The 26,182-nt window shown below is 39.5% G+C and overlaps 1 protein-coding gene across 7 annotated transcripts in view; it reads left to right on the top strand.

The window, feature by feature from the left end:
• UBE3D (ubiquitin protein ligase E3D) overlaps positions 1-26,182 on the top strand; it is a 104,678-nt gene that overhangs the window by 45,314 nt on the left and 33,182 nt on the right. For 3 of the 7 annotated variants that reach the window (XR_008234346.1, XR_008234347.1, XM_052781637.1), the window contains exon 9: positions 6,172-6,310. The exons of 2 other annotated variants lie outside the window; for them this stretch is intronic. Coding sequence is in view for 1 of the 5 variants with exons in the window: in XM_052781637.1 (XP_052637597.1) it covers positions 6,172-6,310 (139 nt within the window). In the remaining 4 variants the exon portion in view is untranslated. Of the gene's footprint in view, positions 1-6,171; positions 6,311-26,182 lie in introns of those variants that run through there. 2 more of the 7 variants (XR_008234349.1, XR_008234348.1) reach the window with 1 other exon arrangement.

Below are 26,182 nucleotides of genomic sequence, written 5' to 3' on the forward strand. Positions count from 1 at the left end.
GCAAAACGCTGAAACCCTAGCTAACGTAGTAATCTCCTTCAAGGGTTTCCACAGCATTTGGAGCCCTAAATGCAGAGTGCATTTACCTAGATCATAACTAATCAAGTCAAATTAATCCAGTGCCTTGGTAGCCATACTGAGTAGTGCTCTGAGTAAGAGCTTTTTCATTTTCCAGTTTTGATGTCTGTAGACTACCCTAGGTTAATGTATTTATAGAAGTAGCCTGGTAAATCAGAGGTGGTGATGGGAGTGCCCTGGAAAGGAAAAAAGGACTTACCTGTTACTCTTCAAAACCAGACTTTTTTTTGTATGTTGCTGAGACAGTTGCATTTTGAAATGAATCTCATGCATGATAGAGGGCGATTACTACTGATAAATGGCCTTGACACTAGTGGAAGAGGCTTCTTTTGAAAGAAATGCAATCTAGGGAGAAGTCTGGTCCAATTTTTTAAAATCTTGTGAGAATCCTTATCATTTTTTCCTGGTTTTGAACTACAAAGATTCTCTTGCTTCACCGACATGCTGTGAATATTGTGTTTTTCATGAAGACTTAGGACATTGTGGGTGGGTTCCATGACCTGATGGATGACTGTGTTTTTTTGCTAGTACTTCTATCAAGGAATTATGATATAAATGTATTTCATTATTTTGATGTCCTAAACCTTGCTTTTAAGGACACCATTTTCAAATGTTACTCTGACTTATGTAGGCGTGTTAGTAATTCATTGGGATCAATTCCATAATTAGCAGTGGAGAAATACCATTCTCTCATGCATGATGAATCAAATGTGCTTATCTGAAAACATTGTGATGAATTACTTCTGCTGGAGAAGTAACTGTCTTATCTTTAGTCTTATCTGAGTAGTTGTTTTCAAGTTTTGCTCATCTCTTCTTTCAGAGTTAATTGGTTGAATTTCAGATAACATTTGCTGATTTTTATTTTTTTTTAAAGAAATCCAGATTTCCCTGCATTTCCCATTATTATCAGCTAAACAGCTTTGAAAATACCACTTCATTTTTTAAAACACCTTTCACATATTACTATAGGAATTTTACTTTCCTAGCTGTATTTCTGGATATGAGAATGTGACAATCATACCATGCTCTAACTTGCTCCTTCAAACAACCCATTCCTTAGAGAAAGCATTGGAAAGGACAAGGGGGAAGGTAGTCTTAGCCTTTCATCCTTATTTTGTACTTGGTTTGAATGCTCCATTCTGACAGTTTAGCACATAGTACATAGTCATTTCATATCAGCATCTAGCATAGTAGCCAAGGATCTTTGCCCTTGAGTAGAATTTTACTCTGTTCAATTTCTGTACTACTTTAGTTCAGTTCTGAAATGTATGCCAGAAGTACATTAAACAATTTGATTAGCATTCATCATATGCGGTTCTGTCTTTCTCAAAATGAAAGTTATATGAACGTTTGAATTATATCTTTTAATCTTATGTCTGGTTATTGTGTTTTCATGGATGGGACTAATGTATATCATGTAGAGGGAACAGAAGGGGTGAGTTTGAGGTGTCACTTTAATCTGCAGAGGCTGCACCTCAGGTTTGGTTAACACTGGGAAGAACTCTGACTCTTGCTCTTACTAGGGATCAGTTCCATTATCATCAACCCTTCTTTCTACCCCAAAACTTAAGAGGTTTTCTTTTCTAGTTGTCCTGAACCTACAAAATTGAGTGCACTTCAGTAAAAGCACCAAGTCTCTCAATTTGGCTCACTCATTAGGGAGTATGGTAGACTGTGAATGACATGTTTACTTTGCTTGTAGTAGTTGAATTTGCTAGATAGAAATGTCATATTATTGAGTTTATGCTAATATTGTCCCAGGTAAACATCATTTAATTATCCAGTATGTATGTGGCTGAGCTCCATCAGCAGCTTTTCTCTGTGGAGTAACTAATGTAGATTTCTCCTCACTACTCAGACACTGATTTTCAGGAAAACATGAAACTTCCCCAAACCTAATATATTTGAGATCTTTCTTAAGAAATTGGGTTGAAATAGGCTAAGAGGTTTAAAAGTTCTGGGGAAGGGGGGATAAAGAAAAGATGGAGAAAATGGGAAGGATAGAGTGACAGACAGGATGCTTAGAATGATTTGGGTTTTCCTGTTGGTGAGATCACTGGCAGGCAAAACTGGATGATGATGATGATTTACAGAGGTGGATTTAATGTCCTGTGAAAAAAATTCACTCTGACATGTCCTTTTCTTAACTCAGAGCATTCTCCTAGTTTGGACCATTTTACTGAGTATGTTTTACTACATCTTACTGTTTTAACGCCTAGTTTGTAAAGCTGACTCACATCTCCCTCAAACACTGTCAAGGTCAATATGAAGTGGTGAGATTTCACCTCTCATAAAGTGAGTCCAAAGTAGATGCAGTCTTGCGCCCCAGGAAGACTTAGGGAATCTGTGTAGAATTTACGATTTTATTTGATACTGAGAGTCATAATGGGTTTTTTTGTCAGACTGGGAAGTCCAGAATCTCAAGGCTTCTTTGAATGTAGAAAAGTTGAATGTTTGCAGAAGGAAGAACATAAAATAGCATTATTTCTCTTGTTAACCTCTCCTTCCTCCAGCTAATCTGTTTTACCTCACCTTTATACCTTTCAGCCAGCATAGCAAGCTGTGCTGTGCTCCCTGGGAATTATGCCAGCTCTTGCCTTTAGTCACAAAAGGAGCAGGCTTGGCCCAGTCTGCTTTCTCTCAAGGGAAGCTTGGAAGCAAGAATTCATTGCTGACTAAAGGTATTAAGGAGCAGGGGAAGAGAGCACGTGCATGTAAAGTCCTGTCTACATCCAAAGTGACCATGCGCACATGAATCCTACTGGTTTCTTCCCAGTCTTCTTCCTCAGCCCTCCCGAGAACTCCTTCTGACGATTTGACCTATCTTAATGTCACATTGAATTATTCTTTTTTTTAAGACCAGGAAAGAAAAATGCAGTTTTGTTTACATGGCTGAGGAACTCTCAGCCAGCACAGACAGTTGGCATTTGGGATCGGTCTGGGAGGAAGCACTGAGCTGATGGGCTGAGTTGTCTTCTATGGGTGCTCACTCTCCTGAGGAGCACTGTCAGCCAACCTGCCTCTTTCAGTAAACAGAGAGCAAACAGCCTCTTCTTCTATACTGTGAGACAACTCTCCTTATACAGAAACGTTCTGTGAAACTAAGGTGAAAAAACAGGGGAGTTTGTGTTTTGTTTTGCTTTTGTTTTAAGCATGGATGTTTTTCTCCTTCCTCTACAATGAAGATTATGGAAATATACTGCCAAGAGTAATAGGGGTAAAGAAGAACAGAGAGACATGGTCTAATAAAGCAGTGAAGTCCCACAAGCACTTGTGTTAAATGCTGTGAAAGGACAAGTTGTAAAGACACTCCTGACAGGAGTGTTTCTGGAGCAGTAAGTGCTAGGACACACATGGTTTGTTTGTAATAAGGGAATACACTGGAATCATTTCAGGAAATACTTATAACTGAGCCGTTAATAAACAAGAATTACAATATAATTAGGCTAGATGTCTTTATGCAACAGTCCTTCCCCCAAATAAACCAACAGCAGCAAAAAACGCCCTAGTGCAGTGTCAGGGCTGTAGGAGTTGGACTTTAAAATGAGGAGGCAGCTTCAAAAAATCCTCAAGTCAAAACACAAGAATAGAATCAGGGTACTGAAGTAAGTTGTGATGTTTTGAATATTGCTTGTAGGTCTGAAAAGTTTCTTTGTAGAGAGGGTGTTGATCTGTGGAAACACCTCCCCAAGACCCAGAACCTTAGCATATCACCTCCAGTCTCCAAACTCTCTAGATGTGTTTGAAGGTGCCTGCACAGTGCTTTGTTTAGGCTTGCTGATTTCTGAAAAACTGAAAGCCCCAATTTTGCTAGCTTCACCTAAATTTGCCTGTATCACCAGACAAGATTGTGAAAAAATGTAGAACAAAGACCTAGTAAGGAACATATAAAGGTAAGTTTCTAACGATGTGTGGAGATGAAGTTACCAAATGATAATGAAATATAAACTTAATTCTGGATTACAATTAACAAGACTCCTTGGTTACTGGCTGCTCCATGCTTATCTTCTAGAGGTAGATGTTCCTCCTGGAGCATTTGCAGAGTCTCTGGACCAGTCAGGGCTGTCTCTCCTGGGCTTGGCCACTTGCATAGTCTTTTAAAAGAATCCTGCTTCCTTTCAATGTAGACAAAGTATTTGGGGCTTAACTGGAGCCTTGTACCTTTCAATAGTGAAAATACTCCAGGGTGTCTTCTAAACTACCCACCTTCCTGTCGGGGTTTTTTGTGGTAGCTTTAAACAGCTTTTCCACATCCGTCTGGCACAGTATAAGTGTCCAGTGACATACTACATATTATGAAGGCTGTTAATATGCGGCAGGTTTTGGCCTCTGTGCTTTGGTATGGTCTCAGCCACGTGTGGAGACCTTAAGTGATGCACTGCCATTAGAAGTGCCAGACGGTGCCTAGCCCAGACTGCCTCCTTCTCCTTCCCTTGTACAGTTTAGACCTCCTTATGTCAAAGTGACCCACTCATTTTGGTGAGGGTTGAGAAAAGACATGGTACATTTGGTAATTTTGAAATGATACAATTGTCTTTGTCTTTCATGGTGGATTTCAAAAAAAAAAAAAGAGTGAGAGAAAGCACTCCTTTTTTTAGGGAGATGGAAGCCCCTCTGACCCTGTGTGCATTATGGGTCTGACTTCTGTGTATTGAAGCAGAAGTGGATTCTTACATACCCATAGATAAATGAGGAAGGAGGAAAAAATGTTAAGATTAGCAAAGAAAAAACCAGACAGTTAAAATCCAAGAGGCCACTTTCAGACAAATGGAAGTGAGAAAGTGGAAATACACCCACCCTTTGAAGAAAGATGTGTAAATTATACTAAGTAGAACATCTTCTAGAAGAGCTAATAAGGTGCTAGGAAGAGTTAATAATGGAAGCATATGTCCAAAAAGTGTATATGCAAGCCTATATCTAAGAAGCAAGACTTTACAGAGAATTGGTAGGTTTGGGAGACTTGAGAGAATGAGAACCATCCAGAAGGACCCAGATATTGTGAAGAGAGTATTTGCTCAGTTTTCACCATGCTGAATGTTGGGATGATGTGTACTCTTTTAGGTGCTTAAAAAAGTGCAGCTATTTCTAGATAGGACATTAAAACAAGCTGGTATGTTCACAAGCAGCGGTTCAGTCAGAGTAATATATTTCCAGAAGAGCTGGAGGAATTTAAGAGTGAAAGCTGTTGCTAAAATTATTTATTGAAATCATGAAGTCTGGGACATGGAAGGGTAGCAAGCATTGTCTTCCAAAGTGATGCTCTCAGATCTGCTGAGAATAATTGGCATCCGTCTTGCTCTGGAGTATCTGATACTAGCTGCCTAAATAAAATTATTAAACTAACTGGGTCACTGATCAGTCTGACAGTTTGTGTATTAGGGAAGAAACAACCCTGAACAATAGGAAGTGGAACATTCTTGTGTTTTGAGTTAATCTTGTTGAACTAATCTTGTTCTTCAGCATGTGGTAGCGGGAACAGTTTATAGAAATGTGCTTTCAGAATGTTGTTTTTATGACTAGCTCTAGAAATCTTAATTCTTTTAATACATCTAAAGCAGAAAGCTGTATAAAATGAACTGGGATTGAGTTTTTGCTTGGTACAGACTGTTAGTAAGGTTCCAGTGAGAGCATCATAAACATAAATTTTGAAAATTACACCTGACCTCCTGTCTTTTCAGAAGTGAAAGGACATTTTTCTCTCTAGAAACAATAAAAAGTGGAGGCATTATGTTCTGTGTAGAATACTCTATATGTAAAAACACTGTATGATGGGAAGTTGCCAGTGGCAGATGCAGTTTGGTTCAGAAATAATCAAACTTTGATTTAGAAACATGAGCGGATTGCTCTAATGTATGCTAGGTTTTCCTTTCACATTATGTATCTTTTTGTAAGATTGGTGGTACGGATAAGGTACTCTAAATGCACCTTGTGTTTCTGGTAAAACATACTTATCTGTGACTTTTACAGGGAAAATGAGAAGAGAATCTTTATCACAATACTATGAAGCATTCTAATATTTATTTGAAACTTGGGTTTTAGATATATTTTAAGAGAATGAAAAAGTTTTGGGGTTTTTTTTTTTTCACTTTATAGCCTCGCTGATGCATGGGAAAATGATATTGGAGTTCATCCTTTAAAGTTTCCAGCAGAAACATGTTTGGAATTACTGTTGATACTGGGTTTGAGTACCACCTCTCTGCCACCTTCACTGCGATGCATGAACTCTTTTCAGGTAAGGATCAGCTGCTGTTTCAGTATAAAGGTGTTACTTCTAGGAAAAAAAGATCCCTGGGGCCCATAAACCCTTTCAGAGTAAAGGTTTATCTTCTGTAGTTGTGTGACTCTCCATTATATTAACTATAGGAATGGAGAACTTCTTGTAGTGCTCAGCTAAAAATAAAGATTTCCACTGGTGAAAACCTGGAAAATTAGGAGTGAAGCATTCACAGTTTTGGCCAATGTTCTTCTGTATGGTACTGCTGAAGTTCTCAGCAGTCATAGAAATTTTCCTAAGAAAACATTGTTGCAGGCATGTTAAATTGTGATTTGTATTTGTCATGTGTCTGAAGATGTATGATTTTTACAAATGAAATACACAGACGTCTCAATTCATGATGATATGACATATCAACTCAACCTTTTTATGATGTTACTGTCTTCCCTTGTAGTTACATAGTCCATCAGTTGTGCATTGATGCAAATCTAAAGTAAGCAGCTGTTGAGCAGTAAGCATACCTGAATCTGTGTTTGTTTTGACAGCTATAGAAGAATCATTATCTTAGGAGGACTGCGTGTCCTAAACAGTTTATACCACAAAATCTGGTAGCTTCTGTTTGTCCATACTCCCAGTTTGTAGTTAAGGCACATTTAATTAGTGTTCCTGAGTTATGTTTACTGAAAAATAATCTTATTGTAGAATTTTGGAGCCAGAAAGAATATGGTCATAAACCAAAATCAAATAATTGATTTTAATAGAGTTACACCAATGTATACCTGCTGAAAACACGCCTAGATGTTAGGAAATAAGTATGCACCTGCATTGTCTGCTCCCTTTGCATCTTGTGTGCTTGAAAACAGGGAATCTGTGTGTGGTGAACTCTCCAGTATGGCAGCAGCCATTGATCGTTTCAACATATTTTAATACCCAAGGTCAGAATTGTTATTGGGTTGTACATTCGGAGGCCATAAAATTGAAGAATCTCCTGGATGCTGGCAGAGTGAGATTGCAAAAATTATGAGTTTCAAGGATTGGCTAGTACCTAGTTATCCATGCAGTTGAATGGTCTTATGTTTCCTATTAAGAAGTGAACTTTTGGTTGTCTAACCCCGGAGGATGTATTCCTTGTCCATTGCATTGCCAGTAATCTGTGGTAAAGTTTTCTCTGCTTTACCCATGATAGGTTAAATAGGAGTCTCTTCTTGTACACTGAGGCTGTATGTCCTGTCTTGTTTCTGTGCGTACTCAGTCCCACTTGTGCGGTTAGGATTTCCTTTGATTTGTATATCTGGGTAGAGATAGGAAGTGATAAATGACTGTCAACTGATACAGATACGAATTGGTAAACTCAGGAAGGGTTTTTATGTCAGAGTACACCAAACACCAGACTTTTCTTTTTCCTTGTCAGACTCCATGATAGAGCTTGATTGCTCCTGGGTCATTTTAGCTTCGTGAGGCTGTCTCTGGAAATGAACCGTCACCCTAGAAGCCTGCCATGCACCGCCCAGAAGCAAGTCAGGGGTAGGGTTATGTCAACCGTGGGGCAGGAAGGCCCCATGCATCCCCTCTGACTTTCAAACTCAAATTTCGGTGGAACCACAGAAAGCAAACGTCACAGTGCTTTGCTGAACTGAAGTACTGTGGGGGATGATGACTTCCAGCACTGGCCTGCACAGATCTTAGTTTGCCTGCCTGTGTGCCAAAGTCAGTGACGTGGCAATGCCCAGTCTTGGTCGCAAACATGATCTCAGGCTGAAGATACTATATTTTGAGGAGATTCCCAGTGCCTGTGCTTTCATAGCAACACAAAAGGCAAAAATTCATAGTTTTTGAAAAGCCCAAAACTGTTGGGGAAATCTGAAACCTGTTCTGCTAAGATAATGTTGTATTTTGCTAAGTGGGAGGAAAGGAAAATGGCTGGTTTGATAAACTTCTGCGTCCAACTTTCACTCTCCTTGCCAGACAGTCAGTATCACCAAGTGTTTGTCCTGGAGGGCAAACACTGTCCAGGAAAATATTGTTTTATTTATTTTTATTCTTGCAAACCTTGTTTAGGTCTAAGTTTGTGAATCCACGAAGCAGAAACAAAGCTTGCCCGAGCTTTTCACTGATGCTTTACAATGGGCTGTCAGTCTTACCAGATTTTTTTCTGGCTTGCTTCTTAGTACTCATGTCCACTTTCTGCACAGCAAATATTAGAATTACATGTCCTAGTTTTTCTGTATTTTTCTTGGAAAATCTGGCAATATCTGCAGAGAGCTTGAATAATGATATTAAATTGTGCTGTTGCCTGAGCATAAGATCCCTCTGCATCCAAAGTAGTGAAGATTGCGAGTCAAACAAGGAATAATAAAAGGGCACTAATCAAAACCTGCTGTTTCATGTGTCTTAATGGAGTAATGCCAAAATGACAAAAACTAGTTTCGTTTTATTTTGTGGTAGACCTAGACCTGGCGGTAGTCTAGGAAAAAAACCCACATTTTAATTCTGTATTACAATAATCCTTGTATTTGAACTGAAAACAATCACAGAGTTTCCTGTTATCCACACATGGCAGTCTTGTTCAACAGGAGGCCAGGCTCTTGCAGCTGAATGCTGGCATCTGAGTGCTGGGGGAGTTAGAAGGCAAATGACCCCAGAAAGTGCCAGAGTTTTCTCCTTTCGTCAGTGTTCCCACTGATGGACATGTGGTGTAGAGCTAAATGGACCACTAGTTTCCACTGGCGCTTTTCTTTATGTTTTGATACAGTATTTGAAAATGCATCTAACAGACAGCTGTATAAGTAGTGATCTAAAAGTTACAGTTTAACTCCTGATATCATGTCAGTATAGCTTTAAAAAATCCAATTGTTTTCAATTAGGTAGTCAAAAATGATCTCACCCACACCCCTGTGTTGTTTGAGACTGTATTTACCCTCTCTCCCTATTATATTACAATGTTGCAGTGTTGACAAGCCAAAATTTTAGTTGGTATACATATGCATTGGATGATGTTTAGGTTGTAAAAAGCACATGAAGGAAATGTGCTTAGTTGCTAATCATCTCTGTAATAAACTCTGTTCTGCTTTGTGCTCTAGAAGTGTTCTCTGGGACTAGCTTAGCAGACTCTGTGCTGAGACATAAATTAAATTTTATTTTCCAATGGTGTGCTACTGCTTAGTAACATAATATTTGAAATCACTTTTCAATTCCATTTTGACCCTGTGAAGATCTTTCGGTGTGATTTATGTCGCTGGAGGAGCCTGGAAGAGAGGAGCAGCAGCAGACTATGTTACGTGGCTCTCTGCCGAGTTTAAGGTGCTCACTGCAGCCAGCTTTTAAGCTTCCCCAGCTGTTGATCTTAGGTACTGGGTTGTCTTTGGCTCATCTTTCTTTTTACCTGTGCAGTTACATTGACATTGTTCTGGTGGACTGTAGAGAGTTAAATCTTAGGAAGCTTGAGCCCAGAAACTCTGAGGGACCAAAGTGGATAGACTAATACTTGCTGGTTGATGGCTGCTCTTGGGTTTACTGTAGAACATGGATTTGCAGCCCTGACTTGCACCTTCCCAGGCTTGTAATCCCTCGCCCATAGTAAGGATGTCTCAGATCAAGGGACTAAGATTGACTGAGGCACTTGATATTTATCCTGGAGAAATGCAGAAAGCAGTAAGAAGGGAGAGAGGAGTTCGCTACTAGAAAAGATTAAAATATTTTTTAGCTTGCTTTTGCTCTGAGCATTGTTTTGCTGCTCTCTCTTCAGGTCCGTTAACACTGTACGGAAAGCTGTGTTACCTTATTACACTCTTGATCTATCTGGCTCTCCACCCACCTGAGCTGTCAGCCCTTCTTTGCTTTAGGAACAGTTGGGCTTGACTTTGTGTATTATTCTTAATACTTGCAAGCACTTGTGGCTAGCACCCACTTGAGTTATCGTGTACTTTATCACTGAACTGTTCAGCTGCTACTCCTCAGCGTAGTCTGGGAGGATGTGTTGGTACTTAGTGCCTACAACACAAAGCAGTTAAGACAGGGAGATGCTTTAAAGTGACAAGTAATCTCTGCTGTGTTTTGCTAACCTTATCTTGTCTTTCTCTGAATTCAAGCACAGTGAACAGAAAATGTCCTGGATATTGAATTGTTATGATGATATATGGGGCTGTTCAGCACATTCTCTCTCATTGCTGTTATTGGGGGAAACCAGGCATTTTACTTCATTTATCAAGGCGCTATTCATAAAGCCACAGACTGTAACAAGAGTTCTCAGAGTTAAATAGGTCACAGTTTTATTTTTACTTTCAGAGTTGCATGAAATTTAAAGGAGATTGTGATTAAGAACTGCCAAGCAGTTTCAAAATTTCATTTGTAGTAACCCTTGATATTCTTTGGTGCTGCACCCAACGCCGTTGGTAGCTTATCAGCACACTGTCTGGTTAAGTAGAGCCAGTGTTTAAAAGTAAACAAAAAGTCTTCATTCTGTTGTTGCAGTAAGCATTCCTAGAAGTGTCTCTGAAGGAAAAACTCATTTGCAGTTACTTTGCTTCCAAAAAAAGGAGGAAAAAGTTTTTCATAGAGCAGCCTGTCAAGTTCTCTATCATTTGAAGTCTTTTATTAAAAAGTGCAGAAAACTTCCTAAAAGCAACAGGTTTAGAGATATAAAGTAACAAGTGCCTCAGAAAACATAAGAATGAACAAATAAAATATTCATTATAGTTTAATGGCTCTAGTGCATGAGTATCAAAAGTACTCAAAATACTCATGGAAGGCAAAATACAAAATTACTGTTGTCTTTCAGGTCTATACATGGTCTGAACTAAAATGTGCCTTGATATTCAGTGGTTTTTAATATTGATACTTTTATTTTTTTATGTGGGTGTGTACGTGTGTATATACATATAAAGCACTTTCAAACTTGATTATTGCAAAAAGAAGTTAGCTGAAGATAGAGGACACTTGCAGATGCACCTGTGTTTTCTGACAATCCTTTTTGAAGCAAACAGCTGAGTAAAATTTAGAAGTATCTGCTCTGCTCAGCTCAGCTCCTCCTTTTGTTCCGTTCTGGGCATTTGGGGCTGGAGAAGTTGCACAGATTCTTTTAAGTTGGACTCCACTCCTTTGGAGCACTGTCAAACAGCAGCAAAGACAGAACCAAGGAACTGCTTTGGTTCAAAATGCTTTGGGAAATAGTGATATAAGAAATGAAAATGTCAAGAGGGATGGAATGGCTTTCAAAATATTGTGTCTTTTATTCAACTATCCCACTGTCATGGTTTAAGCCCAGCAGATTAGTATAAAAGTGCCTGCTATGTGCTTTTTCTAATTTTGACTAACTCAGATAGGTTGCCAGGATGACATAGGATGGATTAATTTTCTGTTTTATTGTGATGATTATGTGGAAGTTTTTAGTTTGATTTCAAACAATTTTAAATAGGAAATAAGTACCCAAGCCATATATAGGAAAGCAGATGTAGTTTTGTAAAATATGCATACGACTATTTCGTTGACCTTAAAATAAAAGAAGTTATAATGTGTATATTTTAGGGTTTTGTTTGTGTTTGTCTGCATTTACTAAAAGCTGTAATAAATCTATTGAAGCACTGCAGAATAATTTGGAAAAAATTATAAAATTATATTGAACAAATGCTGACAAGAGCAAGTGATATTAAGCGAGTTAGTGTTTCAAAGACAAATCTAAATACTTCTTTGCAGATTGATAGAGATTTCTAGGTTCAATTAAGAGATTATTGTCTTGTTTTTCTTGTCTGCTACTTAATTGTCCTATATTAAGTTGCTTTTTATTACGCCACTCAGGTTATCTTACTTGGTCTTCACTGTAAGCTATCTTTTACAAGTATCTCTAGAGTGTTCGGTTGTATTTCCTGAACACCGAGACTATCCGCTTCTTTTAACGTTAGCTCTTGGAGCCTCAAGCTGAAACAGAACAATTTTCTTATTGAAGTATAATCAGTATTTTTAAGTCTTTGTTGAACCTGTACCAAAAATGTTTCATAGTACTGATTCCGCATAAACTTTATTAAAACATAATGTCTCCTACCTGAGAACTGTTCGGTTCTGCATATGCAGGAGAATATTGAGCAACGTCCTGTACCTCCTTATGTGTCCCGTATATGACTCATCCATATCTGCAGCACAGGCTCTCATTTCTAGGCTATGGTTTCTTGATATCTGGTGCTGCTTTGGAGATGCTGATGGGAAGGTATTATTTCACTTATCTAACGTGTGGCATGGCTACATTTCCTCTAATGGAAAGGAGCTGCCCATTTATAGTGGCCTGAAACAGAACAAAATCAGTCACATGTAAACCTAAACTGAAGCTTTGAACGGGGAAAATGCAAGCTGAGCTTACTTGTGGAAGCACAAAATTTTATGATTACTTCAGTGCTCAGTGATGGAGAGTCAGGACCTTGACAGCAGTGGTCCGAAACTGAGATTCAAAATTCGTCATCAGTTTCTCAGAAGAGCTAAATGCTTTTTTTCTTCCAAGGCAGTTCTCCAACAGAGAAAAAATCAGAGAGAGTGAAGCTGGACATATCCTAAACAGAAGTAGATTTTATTACAAAAACCCCACGAGCTCCCAGTAAGAAGCAGCTACATGTAGCACACAGGCAAGTGCCTCCTCTGGAAATACAGTCCCCTGCTGCTTGAGAGGGAACATCTGCCAGAGGAACCAACTCATTTGTGTGCAGTTCCCTCAGCCTAGAACTTGGCAACAGTCACCTGTAACATCGGCATCTGGTAATACATTTCAAAGCAGTTTTCTTAGAAAACATGCTCAAATATGTCATTGTGGTGCGTTGTCCCTGGCTGGACACCCGGACCCCACCAAAGCTGCTATATCACTCCCCTCCTCAGCTGGAGAGGGGAGAGAAAATACAACCAAAAGGCTCTTGTGGGTCAAGATAAGGGCAGAGAGAGATCGCTCACCGATTACCGTCACGGGCAAAACAGACCTGACTTGGGGAAATTGGTTGAATTTGTTACCAATCAAATCAGAGTAGGGTAATGAGAAATAAAAACTAAATCTTAAAACACCTTCCCCTCACCCCCTCCCTTCTTCCTGGGCTGAAGTTCACTCCTGATTTTCTCTACATCCTCCCTGCCAGTGGCACAGGGGGATGGGGAATGGGTGTTGGGGTCAGTTCATCACACCTTGTCTCTGCCGCTCCATCCTCCTCAGGGGCAGGACTCCTCACTCTTCCCCTGCTCCAGTGTGGGGTCCCTCCCACGGGAGACAGTCCTCCACGAACTGCTCCAGCGTGGGTCCCTTCCATGGGCTGCAGTCCTTCAGGCACAGACTGCTCCAGCGTGGGTCCCTTCCGCAGGGTCACAAGTCCTGCCAGCAAACCTGCTCCAGCGTGGGCTCCTCTCTCCACGGGGCCACAGGTCCTGCCAGGAGCCTGCTCCAGCGCGGGCTTCCCACGGGGTCACAGCCTCCTTCGGGCATCCCCCTGCTCCGGTGTGGGGTCCTCCCCGGGCTGCAGGTGGATATCTGCTCCGCCGTGGACCTCCCTGGGCTGCAGGGGGACAGCCTGCCTCACCATGGTCTTCCCCACGGGCTGCAGGGGAATCTCTGCTCCGGCGCCTGGAGCACCTCCTCCCCTCCTTCTGCACTGACCTGGGGGTCTGCAGGGCTGGTGCTCTCACATCTTCTCACTCCTCTCTCCGGCTGCAGTTTCTGTTCAGCAGCAACTTTTTCCCCCTTCTTAAATCTGTTCTCCCAGAGGCACTACCACCATCACTGGTGGGCTCGGCCTTGGCCAGCGGCGGGTCCGTCTTGGAGCCGGCTGGCATTGGCTCTGTCAGTCATGGTGGAAGGTTCTAGCAGCTTCTCACAGAAGCCACCCCTGTAGCCCCCCCACTACCAAACCTTTGCCACACAAACCCAATACAGTCATTTACCGTTTAGATGTGAATGTACAACTTATTGCAGAAATCCAGTTTAGATAGTCTTGTATAGCCCATGTTATCAACTGCTTGAAAGGGTTGAAGACAGAACTAGTTAGGAATGAAAATGCCTGGTTGATACCACTCATTTTATTTCCTGTTTGCTTGTATTGTGAACATTCTGCTTTTCCCAAGTAATTTTGAAATCTAAAAGTGTAGCTGTTACGTCCTAATTAGCCAGTACACGTGCCCGTAATGTGCTATTAAACACAAACTGAGAGTTTGTATTCTTTATCAACAGGCACCACACTGTGAGTGTGTTATGGAAAGAGACCAGCCAAATACACGTTTTATGTACCTGAATATATACATAAAGAAGAGTCTTATGGGAGGCCTGATACACTTTTAGAACATTCATTTCTGTTTATTAACTGAGGCTATTGCCTTTGTGACTTAGAAACAGGCTCTGCTCAAAAGAAATATTTAGCCCTATGCACAACCAAATAATGCTGTACCTGTTTGACATGGTTTGTAGTTAATTCATCTCTTTCGGGCTGCTTCCGTCCAAAACCTTGGTTTCTCTAAGTTAGTCTTAGCTCTATCCAGGTCATAATTAATAGATTGACTTATGTGAGGAGTAAGTTTCAACTTCTCAGCCAACAAGGTACAGAAATCTGATTGTCAGCTGCATAGAGCTAGATAGCCAGCTGTTGCTTTGAAAATAATACTGAGTCATTGGATAGCGATGATTCTATAATGGAAATTTTTCCTATAATGGAAACTTTTCCTTAAATTTTCATGTTGTTATGCTGTGTGCTCTGTGAACGGGTGTTGTTATGGAAAGCTACGACGCTGTTCATTTCCATTAAGAGTCTAGATGGAAGCTTTGAAGCTACTTATGAATTCCAGAAAGCTGTGCAGAAAAAACATGTATTTATAAGGGTGCTTCTTAGTGGGCTTACAGGTGCTTTAAAAATAGATGGATTTAACCCTGTTGGATTTCAGCTGTGGGCTGGAATAGGTATGATGTTATCACAGATTGCAAAATTTTGAGGGATCCTGAAGGAGGATGTCACTGAATTCTAGCATTGTATAAGCAGACAGGGCAGCTTGCCAAGGCACTCAGAGCAGCTCAAGAGTGTTACGTGTTAAAGAGTTGGAGGCAGTAATGATGTCTTCAAGGAGACAAATGGACAAATATACAGAAGTCTGCAAAGCTGGAGCATAATTGAATCAATGACTTGACTATGATAAAGTACACGGTGGACGAAAAGGAAGAGGGTTGTTAAGTCCTCCTTTTTTTATTGTCAGTTGAAAATGAGTCTGGAATGGATCTTTTGGTGAAGAAGTCAGTAATGCTTCCAGTGAGAAACATACAGTTTGCCTTCCCTGAGAAGTGGAAGTCCATCATTCTGTTGCAATGTCAGTAAAGAGAGCAGTGTGCTCTAAATCTCTGTGCTTAAATCATAGGTCTTTGATCAGGGGGTGGTGGCTGATGACAAATGGTAGTGATTGAAAGCTCTTGCTTGTTAAGGAAGAAAACTTTAGGTTTGGATTTTAGGAAAGCTAGAATGGGCAGAAACATGACGTGGGGAAACAGGTCAGATCACTGTCTGTCCAGAGGCAGGGAAAGACCTGAAGGGAAGTGTAAGAGATAAGATGGACCAGCTACTCTTTCAGTAGGCTGTTGCTGTTCCCATTGACCTACACCAGCACAGTTTTGACTGACCATAAAGAGGGCAGGATTATTTCCATCATCTTTAAGTTGCTTGCTGCTTTGACCAGTAAAAAAGATCAGTTATGCAAATATTCGTTTGTACTATAGCTCCACTACTTTTGAATTAAAGGAAGCTGTTCTACACATGGGTGTGTGAGGAGGTATCTCAGTGTACGCATTTTATAGTGCTCCTAAAATAAGGTTTGGAATACTCCTACAGGAAGAAGAAAGAGAAGGGCAAAAAGGCATGTAAGCATTAACACAACCGTTTAGCCTTCAACAGAGAGGTGTTATGCCTTGAGGTGAAACCTGGCAACCATTTAATAGTATGTAGAAAAACTTGCAGGAATCTGAAGATGCCATAGCCGAGTGAGATCACAGGGAGTGTTGGGTGGGCAGAATGTGATTGCTGTTTGGACTTTCGCCAGGCATTCTGGTTAAAGTTCCTTTTATCTGTCTCTGGGCTGCTTGACAAGTACAATAGGAAGTGATTCTGCCTTATGGAAAAAAAAAATTATTCCCATATCACTAACGTAAACTATAAAAGCATATTCTATAGAGAAAGAGACTATTTTAAAATGCCAGTTCCCAGTCTTCATTATTTTTGTGAGCTGTGGCATTGTGAATTGATGAAACAGATCAGGGAGCTATATTCCTTCTGTTGCTGTTAGTGAGCTTGAATTTTATAAGGAAAATGGAAGAGAAAATGAGTATTAAGCACCTTGGCTACATAAAAAAGGATCTTGCCTACAAACTTGTACAAGTGGAGATGTTATTTTAATCTTACTGACTATTTTGGCTGCTCGGCCCACTTCCAGGTTCTTCCAGAATGCCTGGCATTCCTAAATATGATCCTGAAAATGACTGAACATTATACTGTTCAGATGTTCTTACTTTCTGTGACTAGTACCACTGACCCTAGTAATGGTTCTTATCAATAACTATTTGCCTGCATAATTCAGTTTTAGATAGAAGTTTCTTCTTGCCGTTGATGCTCCAGTCTTTGACACATTTTCTGTTTTCATAGGTAGATGTCCCATAAATAAAAAAAAAATGGCTATCATTTTGTAATGGGGAGTGACTAGCTAACACATTCCTTTTTTAACTCACCAGAGAGCCTGCTGCTTACTCTTTATTTCCTGTTTTCATACAAAGTCTATTCCATTCATCATCTGCCGGCTTTTCAGAAATTAAATTCTAGGACTGCCTTGTTTTCCTCTTTGTTGACTACTTTGGGTTTTCTGCACTGATGAGTTTCCATGTTACTTTCTCATTTCTATTAGATACCAATTTACTTTGCTTCCATACCATTTATGAGCAGACAGCCCTGTAATTCTCTTACACCTTTTCACTGGTTAGAAACTAACTTCTAGTACTTACAGTTATCTAATTGTATTTGCCTCTTTTCAGATAAGGTGGAAAAATTGAGGCTGGGAGGGGAATAACAGAGCTTTATATCCTTATTTGTAACAAAGTAGGAATCAACTTTACTTCTTATTTAAAAAAAAAAAAGTCTGCTGAACACACAGAAACCTTCATATTTCAGGTTGCATCTCTCCTTCCACAGAAAGGAAATGCATTTTCAGCTGTATTTTTATACAGCGGTAGCTAGTGAGTAGTTAAATTAATCAGAAGCATCTATTCTGCATGGTTATCCTGGGGATATATTCCATTAGGTGACAGCTTTTTCTATTTTAAGGTGATATTTAGAATGTGACAAAACACTGTCTGTAAAACTTACTGTATTCTGTTCTGTAAGCTTTTACTCACCTCTTCTACTCATTATTTTCTACCTGGTTTTGCCCTCTCATGTAGTTTTCTTTCTAAAATCTGGACTTAATCCTGGTACCAGTGAACAAGGTTAAGAATTTTTTTCAATATGAAATGTTCAACCTAGAATTCTTTGAGAAGAAATTCAACAGCAAATAAAATTAAATCCATGTGACATCCCACGTAGCTAGTAAATACTCAAGGACTGAAATTTAACCGTATAAGTAAATAAGAATTTCAGATAAAGTTTTCTCTGCTCAAGTGCTGATGCTATTGGAGAACTGGAATTTGAGAGGACTCCACTGCTCCAGCAGTGTACTGCTGCTCTAAACATTCCTAGGAGGTGCCAGGATACTGGTGAGGCCAAAATTTGACAAGATTTGAAATGAAATGGGATTTTGATGTATGCAAATAAGAAATGGTGAGCTATATGGCTTAATGCTAACACTGATTTTGAAAGAGCTACTGAATCTTGTTCTATGGTTTTTTGAGCCACTCCTGCGTGAGGAGTTTGGGAGACCTTCCTCCCATTTGCCTGGTTTTTGGACCATCTTCTGAGGACTCTAGCATTCAACAAGGTTGTATCCACAACACCAGGTTTAGATGAGTGAGCTCCAATTCCACATGGAAGTTACTGTACTCCTGTGATTTAGTTAAGATGAACTGTCAGAAGTGAGACACTGTTTACATATTTTTAAGTGTAGCTCAGAAGCTGATGAAAACCCTGGTGACACTTACTAGCTAATCATTTATGTCAGCCTTTCCTGTCAAGGCAAAGCATGCATTCCTAATACAAAACAGTGCAGAAGTCAAGTGTGGCTCTTTTACAACAGTACTGATTCTTGTTAAAGTACTGATACTTATTAAAGTGCAAATGCTAACACTTGAAAATGTCACTGTTGGATTATAACCCTTTCCTAACCTTCATTCAGATAATTTACGAAACAGCTGAGTGCCTGATTAAATCTTCCAAAATAATTCTCGAAACAATACATAGTATTGTTTTAAAACAAGGTAATCACCTTGAAGAAGCAGCAAGTCACAGGAAAAAGAATTTAATGTAAAGACATTATCTTAGTCTCACATGCTGCTCTGTTTATGCAAAAGTGACTTGGCAGTCCAATAAAAATTGCCAGTACTTTGGATTACCTAGAGTTCTCATTCAAATGAACAAATACTGAGTGGTTTTGAAAGTCAAGCAATCTATTTAGGGTGTCCACCTGAAGATTTAGGAGCCTGTTTCTCATCTTGTAAGCTTAAAAATGCTAGAGATGGTCCCTTCGTAGTTGCAGCTTTGCTTTAATTAGTTTGTGTCGTATTATAGAAATGCACCTGAAGCATTTGTGATAATAGCTCAACATTGTAGGCAAGGACCTGAACCTATTTAAGTTAATGTCAAAACTCTCTTTGGCTTCAGTGGTGCAGAACTGGGCTGCAAATGAATAACCAACCAGCTGGATGTATTGTAGAGAAATAAATATTGCAGACTCTCTGAAAGTTCCTCATTAACGCTATTGCACGTGAACTTTGCAACCAAATGCTTGGAGCTAGTCTCTGATAGCTATTCATTAGACAAGTGAATTAATAACTGTGGCTGCTGGTTCATGCAGAGGGTTTTCTGTTATTTTTTGTCATTTCTTTGAAGACTTCAAACAGTAGAAATGATTTAAAGGCTTCACTAGATGGGGAAAAAGATGCTTATAGTGTAGTACTTGCTTACACTCTGCAGTTATTGATATGATATAATATTTTTACGCTTGGGTAAGTATAGATTTTGAATAAAAGAATTTAATTAACACTGAATAAATGTTCCTCATAAGGGGAAAATTCTCTAGTTCTATTTCATTAATGCTTCATGCTTCTAGCAGTTAACTAATTTAATTTTACTCCTGGTGTTCAAGATCTGTGCTTTTCTTTCCTTCTGTCTTTCAGTCTGTCTTTTAAACGGGCTTTGTTTGTGTTTTATACTCAGGAAGAGAAGATCAACCATAGAAATAAAACAAAGGGAAAAGTGCAAAGCTTTTTTTTTTCTTTACTTGGACTTCGTGTAATACACAGTGGACATGTATCTATAACTGTGCATAAAATGTATGTAATGTGAAAAATGAGGTATTTGGAATGATCTCTGAGATTTAAAGAGTAGAAAGTCTATTTTTAAAAGTCAGCTAAAGGAAAATGAATTATTTTAAGTAATTAAAGGTAGGTAGGATGAGTCACATTATAAAAGTAATCCTTGCATGTGCAAACAGCCGTGCTCATTTAATTTGGCTTACTAAGGAATATGAGGGTTTTGGGGATCAAAATCCCTTTTGGGATTCATCTTTTTTGAGTTTATTTGTCTGTGCAGTACAATAGGATTTTGTATAAAATGCTTAAATTCAGGATACAAAATGAGTCAAATGTGGCAAATGTTCAAAGTGAATAAAAGAATCTGTTCAAATTGTCTGTCAAGCAGTAAGGGTTTTAGTGTGAGATGTCCAGGAGAATGATTGGTTTTAAAGTCTGAGGCAAACATTTTTTTCAGTTTTCTTTTTTTCACTAACTCAGTACAATTGAATTAAATGTTTTTATGCAGAAGTGTTAAGTGCCTGGTTTCAGTCTTTGCTAGTTCTAAATGTTTATCTTATAAAGCTGATAAAATTCTGTGCAACGTCAGGCTATTTCATTCAGACCTTAAGGTGATGCTATGATCCTCAGTTTTGGATCTTGCACATTTCTAACTATGTTCTTGATTATCATCTGTCTACATTTCTACTAACTTATGCTATTTTTCATTCATTGCATTTTGTGAAGTGCTAAATTTTTTTTTATGATGCAGGTAATTAGGTTTTAACAGCATATTTTTTAGTGGCCTTGCTCTAAGGAAGGAGTTTTAAACAGTATTTTGGAAATCTTAGAGCAGACCAATGCGGTATAATAATTATACTTCAATAATCCAGAATGAAACCTCAAGGGAGCTATGACTCCAGTGTATAATTTGTTCAAATATATTTGTCCTTGATGGTAAAATTGGATTAAAAAAATAAGAAAAAGAAGCTGGAAAACTGATTCTCCTTGAAGGTCATTAATGTTTTCTAAAAAGAAGATAAAAAATGAACATGAAAGTCTCATTGTTAAAGAAATCGTGCTAGCTTTGTTTTGAATAATAAGATTTTTATCAGTACAAGAAGAGGTCTCATAATAATAAAACCTAATTGTTATTTTCATCTGAAACTGGAAAGTATTCAATGGCTGAGAAACAGCCAAAGAAAAAGGGGAAAAAGAGAAGCTTGAAGAGAATAATATGGATTGCATGGAACTATGAGCTTAAGGACAGATTCATACTTTATTGTAATATAAAGAAAAGAGGGTGTGAAGGAGGAGGGGAGGAGAAGAGAAGGCGAGTCAACTAAAACTGCAAGATAATGTTTAATTCAGAAGTATTTTCTGTCCAGTATTTGACTAAAGTATCTTTCAAGTGAATGAAAGAAGTTGATATATAAAAGGAAGCTAGGGAGTAAACTGAAGAGGGAAAGTGAAATTTGCACTGCATCATCTAAACCCCAGCAAAAGAGAGCAGAGTGGAAAAAGTCCAGTTTTGAGGTTTTACGAATGGTTTGTCTTGAAGGATGCCTGAATGACCAGTCTTTGTAAATGAGCTTGTTCACTTCAAAGATGCATGCAACAGAAATATATTTACAGAGTCACAGAGTCATTGAGGTTGGAAGTGAGCTCTTCATATCATCTAGTCCAACCCCCTGCTAAAGCACAGTCAGCTAGAGCAGGTTGCCTGGGACCATGTCCAGTTGGGTTATAAATACCTCTAAGGAGGTATAAATACCTCCACAACCTCCCTGGGCAACCTGTGCCAGTGCTCTACCATTCTCACAGTAAAAAAAGTATTTTCTTGTGTTCAGAAGGAATTTCATGCTCTTCAATTTGTGTTCATTGCCTCTTGTCCTGTTAGTGGGCACTACTGGGAAAAGTCTGGCGCTCTCATCTTCACTCCCTCCCATCGGGTATTTATCCACATTGATATGATCCCCCTGGACCTTCTCTTCTCCAGGCTGAACAGTCCCAGCTCTCAGCCTCTCCTCATATGAAAGATGCTCCGGTCCCATAGTCATCTTTGTGGCCCTTTGTTAGCCCTTACCTTGCTTTAGTAAGTCCATATCTTTCTTGTACTGGGGAGCCCAGACCTGGACCCAGTACTCCAGATATGACCTTACCAGTGCTGAGCTGAGGTGAAGGATCACCTCCCTCAATTTGCCGTCAACACTTTCCCTGATGCAGATGTATGTCCACTTTAAGTGTTCCGTAACCTGGTCCTCCTTCACCAAGGGTAAGTCTTCTTGTTCCAGACTTGCCCACTGGTCTCAGGGGCTTGGGATTCCTGCAGGCTGGTCATACCAGTAAAGTGTGAGGCAAAGAGGGCATTGAGCACCTCAGCCTTTCCGCGTCCTTTGTCAGCAGGGCCGCTGGCGACATACAGGCTAATGCTGTGCTACTTACTGCTTGAGTCTCACTGAGAATCTGGAAAGAACCACCTCCTGGCTCACTTGGTTCTCATTCTCTGCTAAAATAGTTTGCTGTTCATGGTGATGGCTGTCAGTGCAGTTAATCACTTCATTAGAGTGAGTAGGGACCCAAAAAAGCCATCTCTATTCCCGCAATGTAGGGTTGACTGTACCTGTTAGATGTTGCTCTAGATCTGTTCAGTGAGGGTTAGGTTGGGAGTGCAAATATTTGTCATGAATACAGCAAGACTTTTTGCTGTTGCTGTAACACAGATAGTAAGAAAATGCACGGACTTTGAGTTATCTGTATCCTGAGGCAGTAGTCTCTAAATAATCTCATTATCCCAGCCCACTGAGATAAGCAGTCCCTAAATATCCTATACATGTGTGCATATATGTGTAATTGCAGTTAATAGCTTTTACTGGCACCAGTGTTTTAACATCTATTTTATTTTGAAATGGGTCTCATTTCAGCCAGTTAGCCAGAGTGCTGCCAAAGCCCACGTGTGAGCTGTGCTTTGCAGTGATAAATGAGTACAACTTGTCTCAAAATCCATTTGGTTTTTTGCTTGGATCCCTTTTCAGAATATGATGGGTGGCCTACTTTTGTGGGGATGAAAAATTATTTTCCTGCTCCTTTGTGACATTATGGGTCTTGTAAGCTGTTGCACAGTCTTTTGGAGTAGGTGGCATTATTAGGATGGATATTAATTATTTTCAGGCTGCTGATACATCACCTCTGCATGATCTATATTTGTCTCTTGAATGTTCCTCATCTTTTGCTAATTATAGGTGGTCTTGAGGGAACTGGCTTCCTAAGTTAAATAGACTAGTGTAACCCACAGAGTGTTTTTGAAGTGTGTTCAAGTGAGAGTTGATTCATGTCACCTACTTGCATGTTCACAACCCCCAGATTTTTTCACAGTTCTGGGATGGGCATACGCTCATGCTGCTACCCAACCTCCTGTTTGGGAGCAAGCTTCCCAAATCCCCTTGCCCTGAAAGCATGTAAATTGCTTTCTCTTCTGTTTCCAGGCTTGTTGAGCAAACTGGTTATTTTGTTTCTGCTTTAAGAAACATCAAATTTTTGTGTCTTTTTGCTGCCTTTAATATTTTTCCTCTGTTCTATCCATTTTTTAAAAATCAGATTTAAGCTCTTCAGCAGATTTTGTGATTACTGTTACATCAGTCTTCTGAAACTGCGAAGGGAAAGAGCTTGTGCGGGTTTTTTTCTGGTTGTCTATTTTGCTTATCTAAAAAAGTCTCTCTCCATCATTTTTTCCTTCCTTTCTCTTCTCTTTCCCCCACCTGTCGGCCCCTGAAAATTGGAAACATGAGAGGCCTTGTCTGAGCATCGGATTAAGAGCCAGGAAATCCTGACTTTTTCCATGACTCATTGTGTGTGTCCTTGGGCAATCTGTTACTATTACAGACAAAAGCTGTGCATAGCACTTGGCTGAAAAATTAAAAGCACGGTGCATGATCCAAGGAGATTATTTTTGGATTTAAACCAAAGCTTGGCAAAAATGGACAGGAAAGAAAGGCTGCAGAGATGAATACTGGAGGAGCAGTTTGTTTGTGAGCTGAAAAACTTGTCTGTGAAGGGAGATGGCTATTGCTCACAGTAATTTCTTTCTTGTTGAGGCCTTTGGTTCCATCACATTGCAAGCATATGCTGTGGTAGATGATGGACCCACAGCCCTCAGTTTCAGAACTCTTACATTCTTGTTTTAAATGAAGTAGATAAGTGATGGAAGTGAGAGGGTGCACCGTTGCATAGATGAACCTGCACTCAACTTCATAAATCCAACCCTCTGAGGGTTTTCTTGGGAGATGGGTTTGGTGGTTTTCATTAAATATGTGTAAATGCTTGAGGGTTTTCTGTTTGTTTGCTTTTCTTTTTTTACATTTCACATCTTGAAAGATGTGAACTCGTCCTCATAGTTCAGAAGAAATAACGGAGCTCTTTGGAGAGAGCAAAGGTCTGGGGTTTCTAGGAGGTCAGGGAAGACAAATGGGATCATTTACCTATATTTTCCATGATAAATCAGACATGAAAATAACTTCCAAAAGTAACAGAATATGATATAATAGAGAAAGCTGCCTTCTGTCTTGCTTATGTGACTTCTTTGGATAAGTCTGAATGACATGAAAAGCTGTCTACAGGACACGCTGCTTTCAGAGTGTATTTCCAGGCGTTTTAATACCATATCCATTCAATGTTCATTAACATGACATTGCCTATAGCTTTATTTTGACTATTTTAATGGCCTGTACATTAACTCCCATTGCTGTGGTATTGAGGGTGGTAGTTTTTTATTCAGCAGCAACCTATTTGATCTGGTTTAAGGTAGCCCTTCCATCTCCCCTGACCTCTTGTTCATGTCACCTTGTCTCTTCCCTCTGCTCCTTCCACATTATCCAGTGACTATGCAGCTGTGCCAAGACAGCAGGGGGGGAAGTTTGCAAGAGCGTTTTGCTTATTGCTTAAACTGCCACCAAAGAAATGCATATTTCTCTGGGGAAATAGATCAGTGAAGGCTACTAGGGTCTTTGTATATCAATTTTTGACATTTCATTTGGCCAGAAAAAAAGGCTGTGCTTGGAATGAGGGGTTTGGGTTTGAATTATTAAATGCCTATGTATTTTTTCTTCCTGGTTTTGATAGTGGTGGTTTATTGAGGGGAAGGACATCAGGGTTCCGAGACTCAGAATCTTCTGGTGATACTAGGGTATGTAAAAGGTCATTCTCTCAGAAGGTCAGTCCTGCCCCTGCAGTGGAGGTTACTGTCCCAGTGCCAGAGAGAGTGGGGTCCGTCTGACCCCTGCTTGCAGAGCATTAACTTGCATTTCCCACTATTGCTGCTCTGTTGACAGGCTGGGATGGGAATCTGATGAAAAGACTCTTTCAGAAAGGGTTTAGCTCTGGATTCTATGCTGTCAGATGTTTGTCCTAGCTTTTGTGATCAGTTTTTACCCCATAGACTTGGAGTAATTGGTGTGGTTTGTAGCGACGACCACATGGAACTCTTGTGTTTCATTAAATTTAGTCCCCTGGTATTGCAGATAACGTGTCACGTATCATCAATTAGTCAAGCTCCATCTTAAAATCCTTTTGGTTCCTTGTACAACCCTTCCCTTTGGAAGGCCAATTTGTTTTCTTCCAGTGGCTTCAGAAATGATCATTAACTCATGCATTCATCAAAATTTTCCAATTCCGTCCCAAGAGCGAGTAAGTATTTAGAGTTGTCTGATGCCTGTCAGGGGCAGGAATCCATAAGCCATATATGCTTATCCCATAAGCACTTCACCACATGAATAATTGCCTCCCATGGACAATTGAGTTAAATGGAGCTGCTCAGAGCTGTTCAAATGTGTGTGCAGAATCAATGATACAGGGCCAAGTTCAGTTTCTGAATAACCATGTTCTTGTTGATGAAGTCATTAGAATCAAAAGGATGTGTGAATTTGTCTCAGGTCAAAATTGTTTTCTTCAGTATTGTTTTCAAAGAGATAATCCTCTGTTGTCAGTCATTTTAAAACCTTCCTTACTGTCTTGCTAATTTAATAGACTAATTCTCTCATGGGTGACTACTGACAAGAAATACTTAGAAAGGATGCACCTAAACATACTGAAGTCAAAGATAATTGTTTTAAACCTTCTTAAAATGCAAAAATGATTTAATACCAGCAAAATACACATCTAGCATGCAGAAATTGCATTACTACATTCTTTAGTCAGTAGTCCCACAGGCCACAGGAAAGCTTTCTCATAGTGAAAGACATAAGGGACTTCAGTATAGTCTAGACAACAATTTTAGTTTCTTACAGTATTCTCAGTCTAAATTTTGACTTCTGAGGGTCAATCGTGCTGGGAGTTCCCACAGCTGAGGACCCACACTTCACACGAAGAGTCTTGCCTGTATCTCCGTAGTTAAATTTTATTGATTTTGTACATTATGTCCTACTCTTATAAGAAGGAGTCATGGAATATGGCAATAAACAATGTAATAATAAACA

Source organism: Harpia harpyja, chromosome 3, assembly GCF_026419915.1.
Source record: "Harpia harpyja isolate bHarHar1 chromosome 3, bHarHar1 primary haplotype, whole genome shotgun sequence".
NCBI lineage: Eukaryota > Metazoa > Chordata > Aves > Accipitriformes > Accipitridae > Harpia > Harpia harpyja.